Below are 27,997 nucleotides of genomic sequence, written 5' to 3' on the forward strand. Positions count from 1 at the left end.
TGTGGACCATGTCCACAGGTGAGATGCTACCTAACAGTAAATTGTTGGTACAAACCCAAAAGGAAGACGCAAAAATTCATCGGCTAATGTAATGTCAGAATTAATCTCGCTTTTCGTCTTTCGACCTATCCAACGTTGTCATGTATTGGACAAACGTATCCAATTTAAATTGAAAACACCTCCACAAAGAATCTTTTCAGCGAAAGATCGATTTGACTTCATTTCTTCCTGCGCAACTTGGTTTCACGAATCTTACTTGAAAGTTGAAACTCTATTATAAATGACATTAGGAAATCTGACCGCAGCAGAGTTTATGTTGACTTGTTAAAATTTGAAAGAGTGAATCTCCGCAATATTTCGTTTTTTCTTTGACAGTTATTTCTCTGTTCACTGTCAGTTCATAGCAAAATTAAAAGGGTGTGACATATATGACGCAAATGTATCGTATCTAAATCATGATTACTATATGGGTGCGATATGCAGAACCGTTTTCTGCGCCTATTTTTTTTTCGTGAGTGCGAAAGTGTTTGAATCCGTCCACGTCTGCTTCGCCGGACCAGGCCACACAACTTGATGGATGTTGCTATTCAGGCACTGGCTGCACCCATTCTTACAATTAATCAGCCCCGTCCTCCTGCTGTAACTCAGAACGTATATGAGTCATCTATACAACGCAGAGCCCGTCACAATGGACGCGTACCTGCAGGTGAGAAATATCGTTGGCTCGCCTCTGTGGACTTCCAATGCCAACGGACTTCCCGAACACTCGCAGCCAGTCCCAGAGCTGCGACGCTCACAGTCAGTCGCCATCACATCAGCTGCTCCGAGGAAAAACCCTATAGGATCCCAAGTCACCAACAATCGGCCGTGTTCTTACGCTTCCACTTTCTGTTTATAGAATTTGGCAGTATCACGAATTCACAATGTACCAAGGTAAACCCATATTCGGCGCTCCGCTGCTCGTGTCTTCCATCGAAGTCGTACCTCATCTAAACATCGATTTCGACGTATTCAGGTTCGGTCATTCCAGTAGCGTCGCTATGTTGTCAACAGGTAATCCTGGCGACAGAACAGACTACATGCGTGGAGTAAGTATGAACGAGCTCCTATCGGTTCGTTGAGACTCGACAGAACAGTATGTCTCCGAGTTCTGTCACTCACAGACAACACTAATTGCAGATAACAGCCTTTTCTATTTTTCTCTGCATTCTGACGATTTGTTGGGGGGTCACTCTCTTAGTACTCAAACTCCACTTCGGACCCGGCCGTGTCGGATGTGCGGCTAGCGGCGGACCTATCGACGCTCCAGCGCTGCGCAAGCAAGGTGTATCAAGGAGGCAGCGAAAGCAACGCATCGTCCGAGCCTGGCGAACACAAGCGACATTTATGACATTATCCATGATGATTCCATTGTTTTCGGCGCTTCTTGTGAATCACGGGTTGCGGACTTTTATAGAAAGCTTGCATGATGTGACCCAATTCAATGATGATGTCGATTCGCTGGCGTATCGTGGAATTGAGATTATTCATTCGCTGGATGGTATCGCTCGAAATCTGCAAGCAGACGAATTTTTAAATGATATGCGTTCCGACTTTGGCACTAGCTGTCCTGATTCCGATAGTACAAATATGACGATACAGTCTTTGGGCTTCGAAACGCTTCGAGAAGTCATTGTTGATGGAGCAGATCGAATTGAATCTTTACTCCAAAACAGCTTGTATCGGTTGTCGGACGCTCTTTCACGCATCGTATCTGAGACACAAGCAGTCGACGATACCATAACTTCTGTTTATCAGTTCGGTTGGATATTCAAACTCTTTCTTGTTCTCGTCAACGTGATCAACCTTTTCCTTTGGATTGGCGTCGTCTTGAGCAAGGTCGGTGTTGAGTTTCATGGCTATCAAGTGATCCTATCGTGGGCTATCCTACCGGCGTTCGGACTATGTATCCTAGCCACTGTGAGTGCAGCCGGCACCTTTCTGGCTATAGCTTTGTTCAATGCTGGTACGTTCCTTGTTCTCCTTCTCGCAGAATATTTGATGATCCCCGCGCTTACAAAAGCCACTTGGCCTACAGATTTTTGTGCCGGAGGACCATCTCCAGGAAGCCCGCACGGCACATTTCGCAGTTTAGTTCAAGCACAAGGCTTCCACGAAACAAGTCTACCATATCGATCATTAGAATATTTTCTAGGGGTGAGTCTGTTGATTGAAAAAGAACCACTGTATTAAGATTCGTCCTGGCAAGTCTCATTCATTCGCTTAATATTTGCGTCAAAGGAGTGCCAAGGTGAAAATCCTCTTGAATTTGTGTCGGTGCTACGGCAAGAAATTAACGACGCGGGAGCTGAGGTTCTAAATTTCGTATCAGTATTCACAGTCAACCACGATAACATCACAGAGTCAAACGCTGTATGTGGACATGATGTTTCCAAGATTTCTATTTCTTTAAGTTCTCTTGGTGACTCGCTGATGAATACAGCAGGATACTTGGAAGCAAGCATGAAATTGACTGACTGTTCAAGTGTCAAACCCGTTATTGCACAGTTGCAAACAGGGTCCACATGTACGGAATCTGTGGACGGTCTGGCTTGGATATTTGGCGGACTACTTGCACTTTGGTTTATTTGTCTCATGATGTTTTCTACACGAGCGGCTCTCTACAACCCAGTGTACAAAGCGAAGCGTCGGCTTCGTCGAGAAAGGGAATTCGAAGAGTATCGCGTATGGATGGCTCAATTCTACGAAGACACCGAGGAATGGATGATTGATCCAGTAAAGAAATACTTGATGGCAACTCCCCATCCGGAAACATTCGATACCGATGAAACATCCAGGTCTTCAGAGCTATCCAAGAAGTCGGATTCAAGTTCTACTAACTCAAGTCATCTTTGCGACAGTCAAATCTACAACAAGGCAGAAACTCTGTGCCAAACACCATCGCATAAAAAATATTCTGAACAAATCATGATGACACCGCTGGCAAAGGCTGCTGTTGCGGCCGGACTAGTTGCCGCTGAAGCTGCTGCAAAACGGGCACTGAATGGCGATACGGGAGAGGACGATGAAAGTTGTGCGTCTTCGGAATCTTCAGATTCTTTTGATCAACCGAGCGTTGTGTCCAATATATCAGTGCTGGTTGACCGTTTCTTCAGTGTTCGACGAAATAGAACTCTCTCGACTTCTATAGACAATCCAAGACTCGTAAATCCCTCCAACACTAGCTCGCAAAATGCGAAAACGGATTATCCTCTCCCTTCTAATCTGCTTGGAGCCTTGGACATGAGTTTTCAGACCAACGAGGGAGATGATGATATCTTGGCTAGGGAACCACCGACACCATCACCCGCTCGATCACAATCCCGTGGGCCCACGGCTCCGATAAAGCTACTAAAAAGCCTCGGACGCACCCAAGGAGGCTCCAAGTTGGAACAAAGAGACTAGAGTACGGCAAACAAACTTGTTTGCGTCGACCTTTCGATTTGTAGTATATAAACTGTTTTAAAAGATTACAATGTAAACGCGTTATTCTCGTCTACTTATTCACCTGTTCCTTAAGCACGACAAGTTCCATGTAAAAGCGCAATAGCTTGTGTATCATCAGCTGATACAAACTCTGCAGTGATTTTTCGACTCTCTCCCTAGAGTCGAGCTACCTACCCTACCTGTCATCGTCAGATATCGATGACTTACAGTTACTTTTAATCGAGGAACATGTATCCGAATCACGAGCAAACAGCCCAGAGTTCAGCAATGAGTCAACTCTCTTCGTGTTTCTCTTGAGATAAGTCTGCTCTCTTCTAGTTTCTCTTGAGAACAATCTACCACACGTGCTCGAGTGTGAATGAAGTGCGTTCTGGACTGATTCCGTTTTAAATTTCTTTCATAGGTCAACATGGTGATTTCAATCCAGAAACGGCCTTTTCCTCGGGATAGTGTGATAACAGTTCGGCCTAACTGCGGCCTAACTGTAAATGTAAACACTGGAAATTATATATGACTCTTGTCTCGATGTTCTTTACGGAAAGTGGTTTCTTCCACGACTGTGCTTGTAGCTCATCTCGAGGCCGCTTTAAATGCGGTATTTTGGGCCCAAATCCCGCAAATAAGCGCAAATAAGATTCTGGAAAAACCGCGAATAAGACTGAAAACAGTAGACAAGATTGATTTTCCTTGAACCAACAATAGTGGAATTCTCGTGAAGACCGTACAAAATCTACACAATCTCGCTCCAACACAGCTTGTTTCAACAGTGTGGGGCTCTTCTTCTCTTTCAGTGAACCTGCACTCGCAGTGGACTCCGTTGTGTTTGGCGGTCTAGTTGATGTCAGGCGCCCGGATTGACATTGACATTTGCTCTGGGACGCGTTTGGCCGCAACGTTTGTGTTGGACCAATCGGATCCGTTGTGGGTAGCTTCGCCACTGTGGGTGTCTTTCTTGGCCAACACTTTGCTGCTGCCCTTTTTGTTGCCTCTAGATAGGGAGCAGATTGATGCCATCTTGGCCACTGAACCAGCAGAGAAAGTCGGTCGCTTCATAATAACACACCAAAATTCCTTGATGGATTTGGTATGTGGGTAATTGAGACCCTTGAAGAATTGGAGCAGGAGAATACAGATGAGCTTTCTTGTCTGTATGCTAGCGTAGGCCACCTTTTACTTGAGGCAGGGGAGGGCCTGGTGCACCTATTTACAATGCAGATGGGAAATGATGCAGAGCTCCCACCTGTGCTCCCATATAAACTTGCCGAAATTGACATGCAAGGGTTTGTTAAGAGCATTCAAAAGAAACAAACAAGATTGCAACAAGAGTTCTCAGAGTAGGATATAGATCTACTCAGTCAACAGTTTGGTGCATTTCTCTGGGCATATTGGGAAGAGCCATTACTCCAACAAGCAATACTGCACACACAGAAGGAGAGTATGGGCTTCTCAGAGAGCTGGGTGGTAATCAATGGACAATTTCCCATCCCCTTGTTCAGCAGTTCTGTGGAGGCTTGGCTTCTGGCTTCCCCAACACAGCATCAGTTGAATCAGATTTCTCAGCCATCAACTGGGAAAAAATTAAAATCGACAAGACATCACAGATTTCTGGCTTGAAGGCATCATGCATTGCAAACAGAATCAACATCTGAAAGCCCTTTCAGCTCGCATTTTGGAGTAAACTACCTTCCACAAAAAACTAAGAAAAAACATTGACAACAAGTAGTTAAATATATAGTCGCACTAAGATAGCAATGTGACAAATGTTGTTAAGTATATCCTTATAGGGTTAGAAATACCGCAAATAACCGCAAATAAAATTCCGGAGATTACCGCAAATAAGCTATTTGCGGTTATTTGCGGGAAATCCGAATTTAAGGCGGCCTGGCCTGCTCATCTCTCATGTCCATAAAACGTTTCGGAACCTTGCTCTCACTGTTATTTCCCATTATTTTCTCACTCCTCTCTTTGAAGGTAAAAGCCTGTCCGAGAGGACGCAGAGATTCTTTTCCCTGCTGACCATGAGCAATGATGCATCGATTCCGAGTCAATATGCTAAAAATGATCTAGGTAAAACAAAAATAAAGCGTGCTGCATGTATCAGTTCTAGATTTTTATAGCTGTAACGTATAAACTTGCGTCGTCTCAGAGGATCGGCATCTCTGCAATGAGCATTCCTTTTCATGCAAAAGGAAAAGAAACATATTCGTCTCTTTGTGTGTCGGTTGGTAGGTCTTCTCTATGGATGTGTACAAAAATTTTGCTTTTCTAGCCAGTGTCCCGCTCAGAGGTCCAGGTCGAAGACTTCGCCCTCCAGTAGGTACTCAGGTTGATCCAAAGGAAAAGAATGTTCGTAATCGGCGGCATTAACCATTGTACTCATTGCTCGGAAATGAGGATACGATTGTTGCGTCTCCGTTGATGCTTCAGTGCTGTCGTCGTAGTAGTTATATGATCGTACGGAATTCTTTCGACGATGGTCCACTATGCGGTTATACATTCGCCAAGTGGCCCAGTCGTACATATTGGAGCCTTCGGAAATATCGTCGGGCTCTTCACGCTTCCGCGCTTGCTGTGGAGTACGCTTGATAGCAATTGAGCGGGTCCTGGAGCGCCCCATGGATTGCTCTTTAAGAATCTCTTCGGCTCGAGCTTGGTGGCGGTCGCGAAGCATCATGTTGGAGGTTCGGTTCAAGTTTATGGATGTCAAAAAGTAAGGGTCATTTGCGTTCGACGGTACTCGAGTTTTTGTGAAGACTTTGGAACGGACGTCTTTCGTGGCCGTGGGCTCCGCGACCATAGGATTCGCTGAATCTCTAATTCTCTCCACAAATAACGAATCTCTTAAAACCGCGTCATTCCCGGGGAATCTAGCATCCTCAACGTCTCGTTGAACAGGAATCTCAACCGTCCGTCCGTTACTCCTAAAAACTGCACCCGTCATCAACGCGGAAACCTTGTCCGATGAGAAACCATGAGAAACTTGATGTAACTCTGAATTCCTTTGCAGCGCAACTGATTCAACTGGTACGATATAGCCAAATACAGAAGGAATCGGGTGAACACCTTGTAAAGGATGTGTTGGAATCGGCCGGACTACATGTCGATGCCTGCAGCCGTCACGGTCAGGAGCCGGAACTGGAGTAGCGCGTGGCACATCGTTATTTCTTTTAAACGATTCCAGGGTAGCTAAAGGGCGGCTTGTTACCTGAGAACTCATAATTGCAGAGGAGCTCACAGTCAGCAAGGATGATATACTCTCGAAAAGAGAGTTGATTGTAGGATCAAAGCAGTGATTTGTGGCTGTGTATGTCGAGACTCGATACTTCCACCCCGCTGTTTCTCTTCCGTATTTTACATTGACAGTGAATGGGAAACGGAAATTCTGGTTATCGATAGTGATTGGTTCCGGTTTTGAGATTGGAACTTGCATGTGTTCTTGCTTAATACTCGGCTGCAGCACAGACATTTTTATTTCGTTTCATTTAATCGAGATCCCCCTCAGAATCACAGAACAGGAGTTGACCACATCCTTGTTTTAACGCTAAAATGATTGGTTGACGTACGTCAGATCGTTTCAACGGAGCACAATTTATATGATTCCCACGACTGCGAATTGCACTTCCTGGCAGCCACACGAAACAGATGGCTGATGTCATCCACGTGACAATTTAATTATTACTTCGTACAGCACTATTTCGTGCGTGGAAATTTTCAGGCGTGGTTCATAGACGCTTGAAGGTATCTGTTCGAATTGATAATTCTCCTCATGTCTCGGCTTTGAGAGCTCGGTTTTTCTGGTAGTATTTATGCGAAAGGTGGAGTATATAAACAGGCTCTTTTCAACGATGCCAGTTTGCTGCTGGAGTTTTTTGCGAGAAAATACGCTAACAGTAAAGGGGATGGGAAAAGGTGAAAACTCCCTGAAGGGGACAGAATGTGTTCGCTCTAAGTAGCTTCATTTTGCGTCAGTATATTGTTAAATATTCAAGCTATTTTAACTAAATGCCAAAAATTTGTCACGGATGCTTGCCGAGAATATATATATATTGCAGCACATCCAATGAGAGATCTCAGGGCAACCTATCTACTACCACCACCTAGGAAACAAATTTGTACAGTATATTCTAGCAATGGCTTTACAAGAAGGAGTAGTTTGATTCTGTTTGGACGGCCTTGATAATTGGCGATTCGCCCGTGACGGAACCAAAGTCGTAGTTGAAGACGGCTTTGCCAATACTGTCGAGTTTGACGCTGCAAAAACGTTCTTCCATGTCAATGACCTGCCCCTTGGTTGATTTGGGTTGTAAATCATTGGCAAGAATTTCGGCGCGTTCAGTAAAGATGGTAATCATCCAATTCAACCATTGCTTGTGGAACAAAGGGACAATCGCCTGGTGACGGACTTTCCAGGTGGCTGGATTGGCGGGAATGAGGCCTTTGCCCATGATGGGATCCAGAATTTCTGCCAGCATCCCTTTACAGTTTTTTTCGGGGCTTGTTTGACGCAGGACGTGACGTGCCATGACGGGATCGGAAACAATCAGAAACGACTTGGGCCCGAAGGAGAGGTTAAAAACAGGTCCGTAGACTTGAATGTACTTGTTGAGGAGTAAAAAGAAGGGACAACAGGTCACCATCCAGAACTTCTTTGATGAAGGGAAAGAAGGGACCTTAGTACTTTTAAATGACGGCGTTGGGGATGGCAGCCATCGGAGTGTCGGTCCCAGCCTGACGCTTGTCAAGGTATTGCGACATCCACGAGGCCGATGGGACGAGGTAATCGGATCGCTCCGAGATTTGCTGACGAGAAAGTCGAAGAAGGACGGCTGGCGTACTCAGACATCGTCGCCCCGCATGCGCAACCCGGCAAAGTAGTGACGCAGTCTTTCGATTTCCCGATTGAAACCCTTTTGTTGAGAAGGGCCCTGCTCCTAGATATTGATCAGATCCGATTCGACGTCATGGAATCCAAGCGTGGGACGGGATCTTTTCGCGTTGGAATGCCCCGTCCTCGAATGCGCAGTCGTCGGGGGATGTTGTTGGAGCCCAAGATTGCGTCGTTTCCACGTCGACGTCTTCCAGGTCGGACGAGACGCGTTGTTGTATCAAGTCGTACATGCGGGGGTGATGCGGGACAAGTGCAGGACCAAGAACCTGCACTGGTTGTGGCAGCGACTGCTGGAATACGTTTCCAACCAGCACGGTTCTTGCTGTATGTATCCGTGACAAAGTTTTGCATTTTGTTTAAATAGTTTGAATATTTAACAAAATACTGGAGCCAAATGAATCTACTTAAAGCAAACATGTTCTGTCCCCTTTAGTGAGTTTATCACCTTTTCCCATCCCCTTTGGCATATTTTCTCCTGTTTTGCATCTGCTGCAATAGCGCCAGCCTAGTAGAGAGTAGCTAGAGTACCAAATAAGACAAATGGGGAGAGCCACACCAGCAATGCTTTTTCAATTGACTGATATACCAGGGTATGTGAAATATGCTTATCAAAACAATTCTTTCGCTACAATTTTTTATACAAGTGGCTCCACAATGGAGCTCTCAATGTTGCACTGTTTCAATCAAGAGAAGAGCAGTTGCCTCACAGTCAGTACCATTAGAGGCCCTGGTGCTGCTACCTTTCCAACCTGCACGTGAACTATCCATCAAAGCATGGACAAATTTCTGTCTGTGAATCATATACAACTACTGTCCAGTTGATTTTGCAGACCGTGCACAATTGCATCCACCAAACCAGTTGCTCTGGCCGACAATCCCGTAGAGAACTAACATTAAGTCTGAGAAAGACTCAAAAAACATTTACAGTTCCTAAGTCCCTTAGGTGTATTGCCAGTTGTTTGTAATAACGCCCTCCTCTGTTTACCAGGCTCTGTTCCTAACAGCGCTTCTGTCCATATGGTGTACATTGGTGTATATTGTAACAGATTAACAGTCTTGATTTCTCGTCAAATAACTGCTGCTTGTCGCACAGAATTTGGTAAACCAGTTGTACCTTGTCTGATAACACTGCCTACATTGTTTGTTGTTGCATAAAGTATCAGAGGTGTCTAAGGAGACATTTAGCGGCTTGTGTTCCACATCTTTGGAAGCTGCTACCACCATCCTCCTGACCGCTGGTATTGAAAACCCATTAGTACTTCAGGGTTTGTCAGTAAGTCATCTTGGCCTCCCTACTTCCTCGGAATAACCGGCACTGGAAATTGTCTAGGTTTTCTTCTGGATTTGCCAGTGGGTTGTTTCGTGACTACGGGTTCTCTTGTCAAGTGACTGGTGTAGGGTCAAATAAAGAAGTCCGCTTAGTTACAGCAAAGGACCTGAAATATAGTGATAGAGATAACCCCAAATTGCTACCGATCCGGCTATCAAGCCCAACTCAAGACCTGAATAACCTTGTTGAGACAACATGGTTACCGCCACTCAAACTACATCTGATGCAGCTGCCCTTGCTCATTTGCTAGACACGGTGCTTGCACTATCTGCAACTTCACCTATCCGTCTTAGCCTACAGCTTAATGGATATGACAATCTACAAAGTGTTGTTGGTATTTTTGAGAGTGAACTTGAATCTCTAGAGTACGTCCCTTTGGCAGTCAAAGAAGGAGTCTCTCCTCTCCCAGTGAAGTTGCTCATGGCACATCAACAGCTACTATGTTACTTCCTACATTGGATGAGTCATCTTCGGAACACAAATGAAGGGCCACTATCCCCTTATAAGATTGTTTCCCTTGCTAGAGATGATTTCAACACATACCGGATGTCGCCTCCTGCCCAGTTGTCAGAATCACTGTCTACTCACATTCAGCAATCCAGCACCCCTATGGTCATACCTGGAAACCATAGTTGCTCTGCTGTTGCTGAATTCAAACAAGGAGTGAAATGTGACAAGATGCACTATCCAGTGCTTATGGATGATTGCTACTGGGACAATTTCTACCGTACCTTTGTTGTTACCACCATATTGCACAATGTAGATAATGTTCTAGATCCGGCTTATTCTCCAACAGATCCAGATCAAATCTCACTTTTGAAAGAGCAGAAAAAGTTTGTGTATTCCGCCCTAGAACACTGTTTGCAAACCAAGATTCTCATGTAGTACTACCAATGTACGTATGTAGGACAGTAATGCTGTTTGACAGTGCGTGGTAAACACAGGTTGGGCGTTATGACGAACGACCTGCAATACACCTAAGCGAACCTAGGGACTGTTAAACTCACTCGCTGACGATGCTCCCCACGGGTTAGACAGCGGATACGAGGACCTATGCTACTACGCAATATTTGGAACAAAGAATTTCTAAAACAATGAGAAGAATATTACATTTTATAAACTAGTCGGTCTTGCAAAGTCTGTTCAATCCAGTGAACAGTCTTACCAAAAACATAGCTAATCTTGAATCTTCCCACATGTGCATAAAACCTGTAAATATAAATCCCATACAGAATCCCATGGTGAGTAATGAATCTTGCTCCTTACTTGTGATGTGATTCGTGAGACTGGTTTTGTGCCTTTTCCTAACTGACATTTGTATGTATCCTGTATTCATGACTCCAGGATACGAATGACTTCCGTATGTAACGCGAATACGGTGAATTTGCGCAATAAGGCCGACACAAACTCCACACGTGACACGTAAACGCCGCGCCCATCGGATTGGCTCACACTTGCGTTTTCCATACTAAGTGGCATACATCCGAGGGACACGTCGCAAGGTAGTGTACCGTGACAAATATGGGTAAAAACATCGTTTGAGAACATGCTTTCGATTTTGACGCCCAAGTTGTCTTGGCAAAAGTCGTTAAACATTACACGGAATCCACAGCTGCGAAAATCAGCTCCGGCACTACTCTCTCATACTTGACTTCTACAAAAGACAGCAGCTCCTGGACCGGCACTGCGGAAGCTTTTATCTTGCATTGGAAAAACCATCTACGCATCTACAATGCTACCGTGCCAACTACGGAACAGGTGCCACCGCAACTCTGCCTCTTTTTACTCGAGTCTTCTGTTCGCGACGTCTCCGAACTACGTCAAGTCAACACTACAGCGAATTTAGATTTAGCTAAAGGGGGGTCTCCCATTGACTATGAAAATTATCTAAGTCTACTTCCCGCTGCAGCAACTTTATACAACAAGGGGAACAACCTTTCCAACTCTTCTAGCCCTAAAACCAAGCGTAGTGCCTTTGTTGCCGAAAGCATCTTCCCCAACAATAACTACGGCATTGATTATGACATTGATTTATCTCTGTCCATTCTGTACAAAGCAAATGTGATAAATTATAGCCACACAATGCTACAATTTGATACTACGTTGTAGATAGAATTGCTTAGCCTTGTGTGGCTATAATTTATCAAATGCTCACAACCGTCGAGCTGGAGATCAAAATCAAGACCGCCAGGGCAATGTCAACCGTGAACAACCGTATATCCTCCGTGAGATGTGGGATAAACTGTCCAATGATGCAAAGGCAATTCTCCGAGGCATGTCCTCTCCCGCGGAAGGTCATGCCTTGTCTACAGCAAGTCAACATCCGCATTTCATGCCAACTCTCATTCTCTAGCCGACATGGGACACCCCTCCCCAACCGACGACTTGTTGAATGAAAGCAACAACAACAAATTCCACAATTGTGGAAACAATACGGAACTACTTGCCCACCTTACTGATTGTTCTAGCCCTATGGCAAACGGTGACATTTGCAAAGTTCTTGCCTCTGCCTCTTCCCACAAGAAAAACGCAAACAACTCCATCCAGTCAAACATGCTTGAGTACACCATTTCACGGCACTCCATTGTGGGAACCACATCTTCTCTCATTGACAGAGGTGCCAATGGCGGACTTGCTGGAATTGATGTTAAGGTTATCAACAAAACAGGCCATTCGGCAAGCATCACTGGTATCAACGACCACACTCTGCCTGATTTGGACATTGTCACCGCTGCTGGCCTTGTTGAATCCCAGAACGGACCTATTATTGTCTTATTACATCAATATGCCCATCACGGAAAAGGAAAACTATCCATTGTGGTGCGCAACTAGAGTACTACAAGAACACTGTTGAAGATTGATCTCGTGTACTTGGAGGTAAACAACGCATTGTAACACTAGATGACTATGTTATTCCTCTACAAATCCGTCAGGGACTTGCATACATGGACATGCGTCCAAATTCCGACGCAGAGTTTGATACAATTCCCCACATTGTACTTACTTCCAATGTCAATTGGGACCCGTCCATCATTGACAATGAAATTGACCTTGCCACGGATTGGTATGATACCATCCAGGATCTCCCGAACGACCCATATGTTGAACCTTGTTTCAATTCAACCGGGGACTACCGGCATAGACATGTTGCGAATTTTTACATATTTTCGTCACCTGCAATGATTGACCGTTCCACCGCTATTGACAGTATACTCTCGTCAAATAGGCACAACATGGTTCAAAATGAACGCAATTAGGAAGCCTTGCGCCCTTGTCTTGGTTGGGTCTCTACCGACACAGTCAAGAAAACTATCTTGGCCACTACGCAATTTGCTCGAGAGGTATATAATGCACCCATGCATAAACATTTCAAGTCTCGCTTCCCATCGCTTAATGTTCATCAACGCAACGAAGCTGTGGCTACCGATACCATCTGGTTGGATACGCCTGCCATTGATAATGGAGCAAAATTTGCGCAATTATTCGTTGGATGCCGATCGCTTGTTACCGATATTTATCCCATGAAAACAGACAAGGAATTTGTTAACGCTCTCGAAGACAATTTTTGTCATCGAGGCGCCATGGATAAACTTATCAGCGACCGCGCCAAGGCCGAAATCAGCAAGAAAGTTTCCGACATTACTCGTGCCTATAACATTGATCAATGGCAAAGTGAGCCCAACCACCAGCACCAGAATTATGCTGAACATTGGATTGCAACTGTGGAAGCAAATGCAAATAACATTCTAAACAAAACAGGCGCACCCAATTCTACATGGCTATTGTGTGTTTCCTACATTTGTTATTTATTCAATCATGTGGCACATGAGTCCTTGCACGACCGCACCCCAATCGAAATTCTTTCCGGTAGTACCCCTGACAATAGCGTACTCCTTCAATTTCATTTCTGGGAACCAATCTATTATTGACTCGAAACCCTACTTTTCCTTTCGATGGAACTGAAAAGAAAGGACGCTTCGTTGGAATTGCGGACTCCGTTGGTGATGCTCTTACCTATAAGATACTCACCAATGACTCCCACAAGATCCTTTTCCGATCTAGCGTTAGATCTGCTTTAAAAACCAGTGAAACCAATTTGCGTCTTGAACCACATGAAGGGGAGAGTTCTACTAAGCCTATCAACTTCATTAAGTTGCGTAGAACTGAGGACGAAAATTCCTATGCTCTCCATACGCTACCTGGTTTCACCCCGGACGATCTCATTGGGCGACGGACACTCAGTATAATGGGGAGCGTTTTCGGGCACGTATTGCCAGGAAAATTCTTGATCCTGACCAACCACATGACATCCGATTCTTTGTTGAGATTAATGAAGGCGAGCATGATGAAATCATCGCCTACAACGAGATTCTAGATAAAATTGAGACCGATCTAGAAAAGGAATTGACAGACACCGATCGTCAATGGAAATTCAAGGACATTGTGGTACACCCCTCCTACCCACAGACATAAACTATAAAGGTTCTAAGTTTAATGTTTTAGTAAACTGGAAACTGGGGAGTCTAGCTATGAGCCCCTAGACGTCATACATACCAACAATCCTATTACTTGTGCTGCCTATGCTAAACGGCAAGGCCTACTAGATACACCAGGATGGAAGCAATTCAAACAACTTGTCAATTGTCAGAAGAAAGTCCAACGCTTTGTTAACCAAAGTCGCCTTCATTCTATCCATCGTGTTCCCACCTACAAGTTTGGTTACCAGATCCCTTGACATCATCCGGACGCTGTTGCCATCGACAGACGCAATGGCAACACCAAGTGGTAGGACACCGAGAATATCGAACCTACGCAACTCCATGAATACGACACTTTCATTGACGAGGGCAAAGCGATCTTGCATGGTAAACACGTATCAAACGCTCCGCAGGGTTACAGGAAGATCAGGATCCACACTGTCCATGATGTTAAACATGACGGTACACACAAGGCTTGCATGGTTGCTGGAGGTCACCTTACCCCTGTGCCCCCCAAGAGCGTCTACTCTAGAGTTGTGTCTCTTCGAAGCCTTTGTATTGCTGTGTTCCTAGCCAAGCTTAACAGCATGAAACTATGGGGAGCCGACATTGGGAATGCCTATCTAGAAGCCAAAGCCCAAGAGAAAGTCTTTGTTGTTGCCGGACCTGAGTTTGGTGACCTTGCCGGTCACATACTCATCATCAACAATGTCACGATGTATACCAAGACGACATATATTCCGGACAAGTCCCACTTAAGGTAGGTGATGGAAGTGTGAGTCAAGGTGAAGATCGTGTTGGGATTGTGGCAATTATGTCGGCCTTATTGTACGACCCGATGTATACGCGGTACGATCGGGGTCGCACCATATTGGGAGCCGCAAGAGTCGGATATACAAACGAAGATTAGGGAACAGTCCCACAAATCATAATGCAAGGTACAGGTACAATTGGGTACTCGCTGAGTGATTATGTGTGGGATTTATAGTTACGAGAGATATACTCTATGTGGGAGCAAGATTATCTGGCGCATGATAAGAGGTCGTTCATCTGAATGAACAGAACACTTCTCATGATCTAGTAGTAGAATAATCTTCCTCTCATTGTTTTAGAAAGTCATTGATCCAAATATTGCATTAGCATAGGTCCTCGTATCCGCTGTCTAACCCGTGGGGAGCGTCGTAAGCGAGTTGAGTTTTACAGTCCCTAGGCTCGCTTAGGTGTATCGCAGGTTGTTCGTAATAACGCCCAACCTGTGTTTACCAAGTATTGTCGACACTGCGTTTCCCTGTTTTTCGTACGTACATTGGTTGTACTACGTAACAGATTAACAGTCTTGACAGCACGTCAAACCACTGCTGCTCATCCGCACAGTCGTTACTGGTAAACATCCCTTAAGTCTACTTAAGGCCGTTCTCAATTTTCCACGAGCTCCGTGAATTTTGAGAACTAATCGCTTACATCCATTCGTGTTGTATAAGTGTCAGAGGTATCACTTAAGGTGATATTTATCGGCTTGTGCGACACATTGTCTGAAAGCCGCTTCCCTACTTCCTCGCGTTAACTGGTACCGAGGACCCACTAGTACTGCTACAGGGTCTCGTCGGTAAGTTACTCGTGGCTTCCCTACTTCGTCGGAGTCGCCGGTGCCGAAACCCCCCTTGGAGTCTTCAGGGCTTGTCGGCAGGGCCGCTTCGTGACTACGGGTTGCTCTAGTCAGGTGAGGTAGAAATACCAATAGGCCCGAAGACCTCAGCCCTGATTCCGGTTGGGACGGACTTACTGCCCGGCTTAAAGCAGTGCGGGGGGGGAAGGGGGGTTAATCAAACCCTCGTCAGTCCTCGAGGACACTATCTACGGAGGTAGAAGTGAGTGTACCAGTGCTAGCTTCGTTCACTGGTGTAGGGTCATACTAACAAAGTCCGCTATAGTATACAGCGAAGGACCCGAATACATAAGTAGTAAATTTTCAAGAACCTCTGTATTGGTTTGGCTTCACAGGCCACCATGGCACCTGCCACTTGGCAAATGACGGGCGGAGCGGTCTATGCGCACCTTTTGGATAACGTGCTTCTTCTTCCCCAAGGGCACCCTATTCGTCTCAGTTTTGCACAACAAGGATACGAATCGGCCGATGACCTCCTATGTATTTTTGAGAATGAACTTGAAACTCTTGAATACATTCCTCTTGCCCCTGCTGACGGCCCCGAAACTACGGCACCGGTTGCCTTACTCATGGCATATTGACAGATCATCTGTCATTTCCTCCGGTGGCAAGCGTCCCTTGAGCGTCAAAAGGGAACTCCTTTGAAGAACTCCGAGCTTGCAGCCCTGAACAACGAAGACTTTGTCCTGTACCGCCGATCCGCTCTCGGCCAGGTCTCTTCGACTGTTGCTCCAATAGTCACAAACCCCAATGCTGCAATCCCCACCGCTAAAACTCGACCTGCTGTGGAAGATTTCAAGCGTGGGATCAAATGAGACAAAACCCATTACCCCGTGCTCAAAGACGACAGGTACTGGGATAATTTCTATCGGTCCTTCGTCGTCACTGCCGTCTCCCATAACGTTGAGAAGGTACTCGACCCATCATACTTGCCTACTGATCCACTGGAAAAGTCGTTGTTTGAAGAACAAAACAAGTTCGTATACTCAGCCTTGGAGCATACACTTCAGACGGACATGGGCAAAAATATCGTTCGAGAACATAGTTTTGATTTCAATGCCCAGGAAGTTTTCCGTAAAGTGGTCAAGCACTATACAGAGTCCGCCTCTGCAAAGATCAGCTCCTCTACCACTCTAGGATACCTGACCACGGCAAAGTATAGCTCATCATGGACTGGCACAGCGGAGGGATTTATCCTACACTGGAAGAATCATTTGCGTATATATAATGATACCGTCCCTACGGGTGAGCAGCTCCCACAACAGCTTTGTCTCAGTCTATTGGAGAATGCTGTCCATGATATACCCGAACTTCGTCAGGTTAAAATCACGGCAACTTTAGACTTAGCAAAAGGTGGCAGCCCTATTAGTTATGACGGTTATCTCAGTCTACTACTTGCATCAGCATCACTCTATGACAATGGCAACAACCTATCTAATGCTCGTGGCAACAAGAACAAACATCATGTTTATTCTACTGACTTAGTCTACCATCCAACTGACTTCGACAATGATCTAGACGTAAGTTACGATATAGATGTGTCACCCACAGCAATCTATGAAGCCAATGCCCATGCACGCAACTCCGGTAATAGTGGCAATCGCAGTCGCAACGCAGCTAGCCCCAGAGACCGACCTTATATTCCCCGGGAAATGTGGAATCAACTCTCAGAGGATGCAAATGGCCGGCCGCGCAACCTTTTTCACAGGTGCTACAAGCCAATACGCATAGCCATGGTAGCAGCGAAACCGCGGACACTTTCCATGATTGCGCACCGGAGACTGAGTTGTTGGCTCACCTTACTGACCGCGTCAGTCGTATGAACGATGGTGATATTCGTAAAGTCCTTGCAGCATCACGTGACAACGTCTCCCCACAACCAGGAGCGAGACCCAAATCCATGCAATCCAATATGCTACGTTATCAAGTCTCTCGGCATAATGTCAACGGTACCACTGCAGCTCTTGTCGATCGTGGTGCTAATGGCGAACTTGCCGGGGCGGACATCATGGTGCTCAACAAAACAGGACGTTCCGCCAATATAACTGGTATTAATGATCACACATTGTCCGATTTGGATATTGTCACCGCTGCAGGATGTGTTGAATCCCATACCGGTCCTATCATTGTAATTATGCATCAGTATGCGTATCTTGGCACTGGTAAGACTATACACTCCAGTGCGCAACTCGAGCATTTCCATAACAACGTTGAAGACCATTCACGTACAGTTGGTGGAGACCAGCGCATTGTGACCTTAGATGATTATATCATCCCCTTGCACATCCGCCAAGGTCTTCCATATATGGATATGAGGTGCCCAACAGATGCCGAATTTACCTCTCTCCCGCATGTGATATTGACCTCTGATGTCGATTGGGACCCGTCAGTCCTTGACAACGAGATCGATCTGGCCACCGATTGGTACGACACTGTACAGGATTTACCCCAACTACCATATGTCGAACCGCGTTTTGACCACATGGGCAAATATCTCCATCGTCATATTTCGCTTTGTGACACTCGCCACCATGCCGTTGACTGTATCCTTCAATGTCAGCAGCATGAAATTCAGCGTAATGACCATGACTACGAAACCCTCCGTCCTTGTCTTGGTTGGGTATCCGCCGATACCGTTCGTAAGACTATACAGGCCACCACCCAGTATGCACGAGAGGTATACCACGCACCGTTACGCAAGCATTATCAGTCGCGCTTCCCGGCCCTAAATGTCCATCGGCGTAACAAGCCAGTTGCCACCAATACCATTTGGTCAGATACTCCTGCTGTTGATAGTGGTGCCAAATTTGCGCAACTTTTCGTGGGCCGCCGATCCCTTGTCACTGATGTTTATCCCATGAAAACCGAAAAAGAATTTGTTAACGCTCTCGAAGACCATATTCGGTTTCGCGGCGCTATGGACAAGCTCATCAGCGACCGTGCACAGGTCGAGATTAGTAAAAAGGTCATGGATATCACCCGTGCTTACAACATTGACCAGTGGCAAAGCGAACCACACCACCAACACCAAAATTTTGCTGAACGTCGCATTGCCACTATCGAGGCTAACACCAACAACATTCTCAATCACACCGGTGCCCCTGACTCCACATGGCTTCTTTGTGTCACGTACGTGTGCTATGTATTCAATCATCTCGCCCATGAATCCTTGCACAACCGTACACCCTTAGAAGTCCTTACTGGTTCCACTCCTGATATCAGTGTTCTTCTTCAGTTCCATTTTTGGGAACCCGTCTATTATCGACTCGAAGATGCGACATTTCCGTCTGATGGTACTGAACAAACGGGACGTTTCGTAGGCATTGCTGACTCCGTTGGCGATGCTCTTACTTATAAGATCCTCAACGATACTTCTAATAGAATCCTCTATCGTTCCAGCGTGCGCTCTGCAAACCTTCCCGGTGAAACCAACCTACGCCTTACATCACGGGATGGGGAGAATGGCCCTAAACCTATCAACTTTATCAAGTCTCGTCGAACCGAAAATCTAAATTCCTATGATTTAAAGGAGTTGCCTGGTTTCACCCCCGACGACGTTTCTCACTGACGCTCGTGATGATGGGGAGCGTTTTCAAGCCAAAATCACTCGTAAAATACTTGATCCGGACAAACCTTCTGATGTGCGTTTTCTTGTTGAAATTAACAACGGTGAACACGATGAAATTCTAGCCTACAACGAGATTCTAGACAAGCTCGAAACTGATCTAGATAAAGAACTCTGTGATTCGGATCGTCAGTGGCGTTTCAAAGACATTGTTGCCCATGAAGGACCATTGTCTTCACGTGACAAGAATTACAAAGGCTCTAGATACACTTGTCAACTGGGAGACTGGAGAGTCTACTTTTGAACCACTGGATGTTATAGCCGCCGATGATCCCGTCACCTGTTCCATCTATGCTAAAAGTCAAGGCCTACTAGATACACCCGGCTGGAAGCAGTTCAAACGCCTTGCAACTAGAGACAAACAAGTTCAACGGCTCGTTAAGCAAGCTCGTCAACACTCTGCGGAAAACGCTCCTACCTTCAAGTTTGGATATAAAATTCCTCGTGATCATAAGGACGCAGTTGCTATCGATACGTCTAACGGCAATACGAAATGGCAAGACGCAGAAAGTACTGAACGAACTCAACTACATGAGTACGACACATTCCTTGACAATGGTAAGGCTATCATATCTGGAAAGCTTGTAACAAATGCACCACAAGGCTATAAAAGGATTCGTGTTCACACCGTTTATGACGTAAAGCACGACGGTCGACACAAGGCAAGAATGGTTGCAGGAGGGCATCTTACACCCATACCTCCCGAGAGTGTATACTCTGGTGTTGTCTCGTTGCGTAGCCTTCGAATTGTCGTCTTTCTCGCCGAACTAAATCAACTCAAGCTATGGGGAGCCGACATAGGAAACGCATACCTGGAAGCCAAGACAAAAGAAAAGGTGTTTATTGTTGCAGGTCCGGAATTCGCGGACCTTGAAGGGCATGTACTAACTATCAACAAGGCGCTCTATGGACTCAGGAGCAGTGGGCTACGTTGGCACGAACATTTTGCCGATACACTTCGTGATCTAGGTTTTACTGCCAGTAAGGCAGACTCTGATGTCTGGTTGAGGGAAAACAACGGCGTTTATGAATACATTGCGGTCTATGTTGATGACATTGCAGTTGCTGCTTGTGAGCCCGAAGAAATCATACGTCAGCTTAAAGAGAAGTACAAGTACAAGCTGAAGGGAGTGGGACCCTTGGAATACCACCTTGGATGCACTTTTGAGCGCGACAAGGACGGCACGTTGTCTTACCATCCCAGGAAGTACATTGAACGCATGATGGCGCAGTATGAACGGATGTATGACGAAAAGCCTAAGGTGTACGTGTCGCCCCTAGACAAAGGCAATCATCCAGAATTGTATTCAACCCCAGAGCTCAATGAAGACGGTATCAAGCAATATCAATCACTTATTGGTAGTTTGCAATGGTTGATCACGCTTGGTCGTTTCGACATAGCAACCGCGGTCATGAGCATGTCCAGATTCCGGGTGGCACCACGTGAAGGGCACCTCGACCGACTTAAACGAATGTACGGGTATGTCAGGAAGATGAAACATGGGGCAATCAGGGTCCGAACTGATGAGCCAGACTATTCCGGACTCCCGAGCAGCTTGCGTGATTGGACAACCTCGGTGTATGGTAACGTCAAGGAACTACTCCCGCACAATGCCCCACTTGCCCTCGGTAAACACGTCACTCTAACCAGTTATGTTGACGCAAACCTGTACTATGATATGATAACAGGACGATCGGTAACGGGTGTGTTGCACCTCATCAACAAGACACCCTTCGAGTGGTATTCGAAACGGCAAGCCACAGTCGAAACAGCTACATACGGGTCTGAATTTGTTGCGGCACGTATAGCGGTTGAACAGATTATGGACGTTCGTACAACTCTACATTTCCTCAGTGTTCCCATTCAGGGCAAGTCGGTACTTTTTGGTGACAACCAGTCAGTCATTGTAAGCTCGACGGAACCACAGTCGCCACTCAACAAGAGACATAATGCACTGTCGTACCATAGAGTGCGCGAAGCTATCGCTGCTGGAGTTGTCGATTTCCAGAAGATTGTGAGTGCCGAGAACGTCGCCGATGTCCTTAGTAAACATTGGGGCTTCCAGCAGGCTTGGCCAATCTTAAGACCGTTGTTGTTTTGGCAAGGTGACACCTCAAAATGTGAGGTAAAGGCTCCCAAGTCATCAAAGCAGGCCGATGGGGAGTGTCACGATGTATACCACAACGACATATATTCCGGACAAGTCCCACTTAAGGTAGGTGATGGAAGTGTGAGTCAAGGTGAAGATCGTGTTGGGATTGTGGCAATTATGTCGGCCTTATTGTACGACCCGATGTATACGCGGTACGATCGGGGTCGCACCATATTGGGAGCCGCAAGAGTCGGATATACAAACGAAGATTAGGGAACAGTCCCACAAATCATAATGCAAGGTACAGGTACGATTGGGTACTCGCTGAGTGATTATGTGTGGGATTTATAGTTACGAGAGATATACTCTATGTGGGAGCAAGATTATCTGGCGCATGATAAGAGGTCGTTCATCTGAATGAACAGAACACTTCTCATGATCTAGTAGTAGAATAATCTTCCTCTCATTGTTTTAGAAAGTCATTGATCCAAATATTGCATTAGCATAGGTCCTCGTATCCGCTGTCTAACCCGTGGGGAGCGTCGTAAGCAAGTTGAGTTTTACAGTCCCTAGGCTCGATTAGGTGTATCGCAGGTTGTTCGTAATAACGCCCAACCTGTGTTTACCAAGTATTGTCGACACTGCGTTTCCCTGTTTTTCGTACGTACATTGGTTGTACTACGTAACAAACAAGGCCTTGTACGGTTTACATAGCAGTGGACTCCGTTGGCATGAGAGGTTTGCCGATACGCTTCGTATATGGGTTTTATACCTAGCAAAGCCGACTCTGACGTTTGGATGCGCCCCAGTAAAGGGGTCTACGAGTACATTGCCGTCTATGTCGACGATATCGCTGTCGCAGCCCATGATCCCAAAAGCGTTGTCAAACAACACAAAAGCGTTCATAAGTACAAGCTCAAGGGCGTTGGACCATTGGAGTATCACTTAGGCTGTACGTTCGAACAAGATAAGGATGGAACCCTCTTGTACCATCCCAAAAAATACATTGCACGGATGATGGAGCAGTACGAACATATGTACGGCAAACCACCCAAGCCATATGTCTGACCGTTAGAGAAAGGTGACCACCCTGAACTGGATTCCATCTCTGAGCTAAATGAAGATGGGATCAAACAGTATCAGTTGTTGATTGGTAGTCTACAGTGGCGATGATTGGGACAATTCGACATTGCTACAGTCTTAATGAATATGGCCCGATTCCGCGTTGCACCACGAGAAGGCCATCTTGATCAACTCAAGCGTATGTATGGATATCTTCGTAAGATGAAGAGCGGAGCAATCCGTGTGCGTATTGATCAGCCCAACTACGCCAAGTTATCTGACCGCAGTAACAAATGGGCACGTTCCATCTACGGAAACGTTGGGAACTTGTTCCACACAATGTTCCTTCAGCTTTGGGAGAGGCTGTTGTCCTAACTACCTATGTCAATGCGACATTGTATCATGATATGATCACAGTTTGTACAGTCACCGGTATTCTACACCTTGTCAATCAAACACCTTTTGAATGGTTCTTGAAACAACAAGCAACCATTGAGACTGCTACCTATGGATCAGAGTTTGTTGCTGCACATATTGCAGTTGAACAAATCATTGATGTGCGCATTACAATGAGATACCTAGGTGTTGCGGTAAAGGGAAAGACTATTATGTTTGGAGATAACCAGTCAGTTATCACAAGTTCTACTGAGTTGCAATTGCCAATCAACAAACGGCACAATGCTTTGTCCTATCTTCAAGTTCAAGAAGCTATTGCAGCCGGCATTGTTGATTTCCAGAAACTTTTGGGCGCTAACAATCCTGCCAATGTGTTGAGCAAGCATTGGGGTTTCCAACAGGCATGGCCTCTTCTTATACCTATTCTGTTTTGGCAAGGAGACACATCCAAGTGTTATACCAAGGCGCTATCGGATACAACACAGCCTGATGGGGAGTGTCACGGTTTAGTACCATGCAACATGCCCATCAAGAATGTCCGTCCGTTAGGTGTCAACACAGTGGATGGCAGTTGGAGTGTTTACAAGGATGAAGTGAGTCGCATGGAAGTTAATTTGGTCTTATTCCTAAGTACAACAATGTATCAGGCGTTGGAGAGAACACGACGAAGTCAGTCGTGTTCTGACAGTGGCAACGGAGTGGGACAGCCAATACTTATCACCTGACTAACCAATGTAAATGGATGTGCTCCCTTTTCCGTGGCATGTGTGTTATGAGACGCATAATCCCGTAAGTGGATTCCACACCTTGACAGCGGTTCCGCCCACCGATAAGAGCCAAACCGGCACGTTGGGATCCGTCAAAGGCATCAGGAGAATATTTCCGGTTCCACTATAACTATATGTGAGTGTGCGCCATGGTATAAGGATACTATGGCAAAAGAAAGATATTTGGCTTTGTTTGAGTTTGTTCCTCAGGGTTTGTTGTATCTTGGCAAATCAGAGGTACAACGAGAACTAGTTTATAGCACTAATTCTTCAATCATTGTTTTATAAGTTCTTTGATCTGTACTGCCTGTCTTGCACAGGTCCTTGTATCCGCTGTCTAACCCGTGGGGAGTGCTGTCAACGAGTAGAGTTTTACAGTCCCAAATCCCTTAGGTGTATTGCTGGTTGTTTGTGATAACGCCCTCCTCTGTTTACCAGGCTCTGTTCCTAACAGCGCTTCTGTCCATACGGTGTACATTGGTGTATATCGTAACACCTTGCAAGGTCATGCAACACTGGCAAACAAAGCTTTTGTCAATGTCTTGCAATCTAGGAACCTTTTTCTAACTGTAAGTCTTGCTGCAGCAGCCTTCCTTATACACTCTCTATTGTCAAATGCACTCACCTGTCATTTGTGTGCTCAGTATACACAAGTTTTGCTTGTAAGCAACCACTTGTAAATGAAAGCTATGTCAAAATACATCAATGTACAAACAGTGAAAATATCTTCCGGATTTATTAGTAGTTGCTATGGTATAGATTGGTTGTTTTCAGTAGCATGTGTAGTAAGTTATCTCATCATCAACATTTTTGCTTGCTTTGCCAAGTTGACAGCCATGGCCGGAACCATGCTATTTGTGCCCTGTTGCAAGCATTTCACTATTGATGCTGGATTGCTAGCCCCGCCTGGAAGTGGCTTTACTTTACAGAGAAAGTGTTATTGGAAGATAGGAACAGTGCCTAGTCCTTTCTGATTGATGCAAATCTAACAAGACAAGCCTTTGATCAAAGTTTTGTCTCGGTAGGCCTGGGCAACTTTTCGGACATCTAAACGGGACTGCCAAAAGACTGAAACCCCAGCACTTCCCGTCGTCACAGTCAATCCAAGTTTTTGGATCGGTTTGTTGCTCTATTTGTCTATTTGGTGGTCGTCAATTTCGTCTTTCGCCAACACATTATTCGAACATCGGAAGCGCCGGGTGCTTCAGCTCGTGACTTGCAGTGTACATTTCGCCGTAGTCATCCCAAACAATTGACAAGAGTGCACTTCGTATGGCAGACATGGACGCCGGGGCCATGACATCCACGATCTCCACCGAAGCGCAAGAGAGCGACGAGAAGTTTCCCTCATCTCAAACGCAATCGACATCCCATCACATATCTCGAGCATCTTATCCGATTCCCCAGCCGCTCGTACAACGACTTAAAGCTGGCATCTTGCTCCCCAATCAAGGGTTCAGAGAGAGGCAGGTGGAATCGCTTCACGACGGCCTTGCTCAGCTCGTGAGCAATTCGATTGAAGCCATGGATGCCATGTATTTTGCCACGCCACCGCAGATTCGTCAGCATTCATGCTTCCAGCATCGGCTATGCGTACGCATCCGAGTAGATCCCGAAGCACAGACAATATCAATCACCGATCTTGGTATCGGCATGACCAGAGCCGATCTCATCAATTCGCTGGGTGTTGGGCGTTCTGCCGGACTCGAGAGTTCTTCGAATGGGTACGAAAGTCGTAACAGAAGTACTTCACAAACGGAGGAAGAAGACCAGTCGACGGCTGAAGACAGCGATTCAAGCGATGATGAGCTAGACCAAACGGATGATGATGACGAAACTGGAATTGAGGAGGAGTCAGAGGCCCAGGATGGCAACGAAGGCAATCCCGAATACATCATAACAAAAGAACCATCTATTTCAAAGAATACATCTGAGGACAACACTGTTCTGCGCTGCAAAGCGAAAGACCTTGGTGGCTTTTATGCTGCTCTCTGTTCGCTAGGAACCGGAGTATGCGTCAGAACAAAGTCCAAGTTTGACGATTTCTATGAAGCGGAAATCGGAGTTCATTCCGCTGAGCAGAATTTAGAAACTGCGTTTGACGAATTTCGCATCGTTCGACCGCGCGGCGAAGGCATCGAGCTGACGGTGGAGGAAGGCTTTGATCAGTTTCAAGACTTGCGTGGAGAGTCTGGCACAAGTGTGACTATGCGGCTTAATCCGGAAGCGATTGCCGAAGGATTCTTGGACGAAGCCAAACTCAAATCCATCTTTCTGAAAATTGTAGAGACGACGCAATATACCGTTGCCTTTTCTTCGGACGAAGAAGCCGTAGATATTGTAAATGCATCGGCAATTGAAAGAAAAACTCGTCAAGCGCTGGAAATGGAATCAACGGAGATTGATCTGGATGCTGTTGCAGACATGGAAATTCGGGCCGATGATCGTCAGCCGTCAGGCTCGCACAACACGGTCAAGGAGCGCGCCAAATATATCCCGCTCCGTCTCAGTCTCGGAGAACGCAAAATGCTACGTCTCATGGAAGCCTCCATGACATGTACTGACTATACAACTCACGTTGATCGCCCTTTCAAGAGTACCTCACGTCGTGTTCACGAACAGCTCAAGGGCGTGACCTCCGTTTTACGAGGTTTGGTGACAGCATGTGATTACGCCGCTGGACAGCAGCTCTTGCAGGACGACAACTATGCTCACTTTGAAAAATTCTTTCGACAAATGTTTGAAATGGCTCGACGTCACAAAATCATGAATCCAGAAAAGATGCGGACGGAGTACGGCAAAGTGATATACCTTTTGCAAGACGCTGTCTCGCCATCGTTACGCCCGCACTTGGGTTTTTCCATCAAGGGTCCAATCGAATCCGTTTACAAATTTTTGGAGGATCGCCGTGGTCTGGAAGTTTTGTCGGATAAGTTGATTGAAACCGCTACTGAGGAGATTTTGGCGGGCTGGAAATCTCGTTCCCAAATTGACCAAGAGATTCGCCAAAAGGAGCGAGCCGTTTCGCTGATCAAGCGCAAATATCGCTCTTCCCTGTTGACTTCAGAAGATATTCACCTTTGCTTGTACTCGATTTGCGACAACAACTCGTTTTTGAACAGCAACCGAGTCCCTATCGATAAAGTGATCGATTACTTGACGAAACATTTTTCTCCAGAACATGTTGAAGAAGGATATTCACTCAGTATTGTTAGCGGAGAAGATGGTTCTCGTCTTTCGCATAGCCATGAACGGCAATACTATTTCGCCTTGCAGAGTCTAACGCTGTGGCGCGATATCGTGGATGACATGTTCCGGTTGTGGGCCATGGCGGAGGAGGATTTACTAAGTGACTCCGTCTCTTACGTTTTGCAGGACACGGGTCAGGGCATGCAACGAGTGCAACAGTCACCTCAAACATACAGGGCGATGCGGCAAGTTTTAGTGAGGGTCCAATCAAAAGTCAGTCACTGGATTGGTAGCAATATGATCCATCTTGGTGACCACAACGTCCCCAACGCTCTCAGCTTTATTGACAAGTATACGCAAGGTAAGAAAGAAGATTTTTCTAGAAGGTTTAAAGCAGTCGATGCCGCGAATACTCAAACACTATCTCGAACTTTGGGCAGTTCCTCGTATCTTGGCTCCAATCGTCACTTGCTTGGAAAATCTGGAGCAGCTTTGCGAAAAAGACGACGGCATTCAGCAAATGATCGACGACGGATTCGGAGGTGTTAAAAAACTCCGTCAAGATATTCTATACGACTTCTTTCGCTCAGCGTTTGATGGATCAGGCGCCAATAACTTTTACGATGCTGGCTCATGTATCGATGGAAGATTGACTAGTGCGTGGAATTGGTGCTCGCAGCTACCCACCAAGCCGTTCTATCCAATTTTCAAGTTGACGGGGTTCACTGGCTTTGATGGGGATTTCAAGTAGATTTCTTCTTAATGTAAATCACTTTGTGATCTCGATGAATACTTGAGCCTGTCATTCTCTAGAGTTGAGCGTACCACAGTTTGGAAAAAATGCTACGGAAGACTCTCCTAATTGCTTTCGTCCGACTTGATGTTCTCCACTTACGGAGTCTCATAGCACGAATACGTTACATGAAACAATATTCTCTTTGTCGCCCATCTCAAGCTCATCAATTCTACTAGAATAAGCAATACCCCGGCACGGACAAATTTGGCAACGGTAACAAA

At 45.9% G+C, this 27,997-nt stretch overlaps 7 protein-coding genes across 7 annotated transcripts; 5 read left to right on the forward strand and 2 right to left on the reverse strand.

Moving 5' to 3' along the window:
- Positions 1–923: 923 nt before the first annotated feature.
- Positions 924–3,444, forward strand: PHATR_44194 (predicted protein; the record flags this gene model as incomplete). The annotated part of the gene is made up of 4 exons (XM_002186178.1): positions 924–1,088; positions 1,180–2,005; positions 2,033–2,161; positions 2,234–3,444. The coding sequence occupies 4 exons, from the start codon at positions 924–926 to the stop codon at positions 3,442–3,444; spliced, it is 2,331 nt and encodes a 776-aa protein (XP_002186214.1).
- Positions 3,445–5,767: 2,323 nt separating this feature from the next.
- Positions 5,768–6,952, reverse strand: PHATR_44195 (predicted protein; the record flags this gene model as incomplete). The annotated part of the gene is made up of 1 exon (XM_002186460.1): positions 5,768–6,952. One exon carries the CDS (start codon positions 6,950–6,952, stop codon positions 5,768–5,770), a length of 1,185 nt encoding a protein of 394 aa, XP_002186496.1.
- A 670-nt stretch (positions 6,953–7,622) lies between these two features.
- PHATR_33568 (predicted protein) lies at positions 7,623–8,604 on the reverse strand (the record flags this gene model as incomplete). Its single annotated transcript, XM_002186461.1, has 2 exons — positions 7,623–8,286; positions 8,468–8,604. 2 exons carry the CDS (start codon positions 8,602–8,604, stop codon positions 7,623–7,625), a joined length of 801 nt encoding a protein of 266 aa, XP_002186497.1.
- A 2,451-nt stretch (positions 8,605–11,055) lies between these two features.
- Positions 11,056–13,633, forward strand: PHATR_33569 (predicted protein; the record flags this gene model as incomplete). The annotated part of the gene is made up of 6 exons (XM_002186179.1): positions 11,056–11,119; positions 11,317–11,765; positions 11,818–12,019; positions 12,058–12,524; positions 12,638–12,911; positions 13,005–13,633. The coding sequence occupies 6 exons, from the start codon at positions 11,056–11,058 to the stop codon at positions 13,631–13,633; spliced, it is 2,085 nt and encodes a 694-aa protein (XP_002186215.1).
- A 2,420-nt stretch (positions 13,634–16,053) lies between these two features.
- Positions 16,054–19,416, forward strand: PHATR_44196 (predicted protein; the record flags this gene model as incomplete). The annotated part of the gene is made up of 4 exons (XM_002186180.1): positions 16,054–16,405; positions 16,433–16,649; positions 16,692–17,368; positions 17,557–19,416. The coding sequence occupies exons 1-4, from the start codon at positions 16,190–16,192 to the stop codon at positions 19,414–19,416; spliced, it is 2,970 nt and encodes a 989-aa protein (XP_002186216.1). The 5' UTR covers positions 16,054–16,189.
- Positions 19,417–24,627: 5,211 nt separating this feature from the next.
- On the forward strand, positions 24,628–26,074 carry PHATR_33571 (predicted protein; the record flags this gene model as incomplete). Its single annotated transcript, XM_002186181.1, has 3 exons — positions 24,628–24,725; positions 24,890–25,014; positions 25,071–26,074. Coding segments are annotated over 3 exons (1,227 nt in total), but the record flags the coding sequence as incomplete, so codon positions are not given.
- A 141-nt stretch (positions 26,075–26,215) lies between these two features.
- Positions 26,216–27,731, forward strand: PHATR_41811 (predicted protein; the record flags this gene model as incomplete). The annotated part of the gene is made up of 2 exons (XM_002186182.1): positions 26,216–27,341; positions 27,421–27,731. 2 exons carry the CDS (start codon positions 26,216–26,218, stop codon positions 27,729–27,731), a joined length of 1,437 nt encoding a protein of 478 aa, XP_002186218.1.
- Positions 27,732–27,997: the final 266 nt, after the last annotated feature.

The sequence above is a fragment of the Phaeodactylum tricornutum genome, chromosome 3, assembly GCF_000150955.2.
Source record: "Phaeodactylum tricornutum CCAP 1055/1 chromosome 3, complete sequence".
Classification (NCBI taxonomy): Eukaryota; Bacillariophyta; class Bacillariophyceae; order Surirellales; family Neidiaceae; genus Phaeodactylum; species Phaeodactylum tricornutum.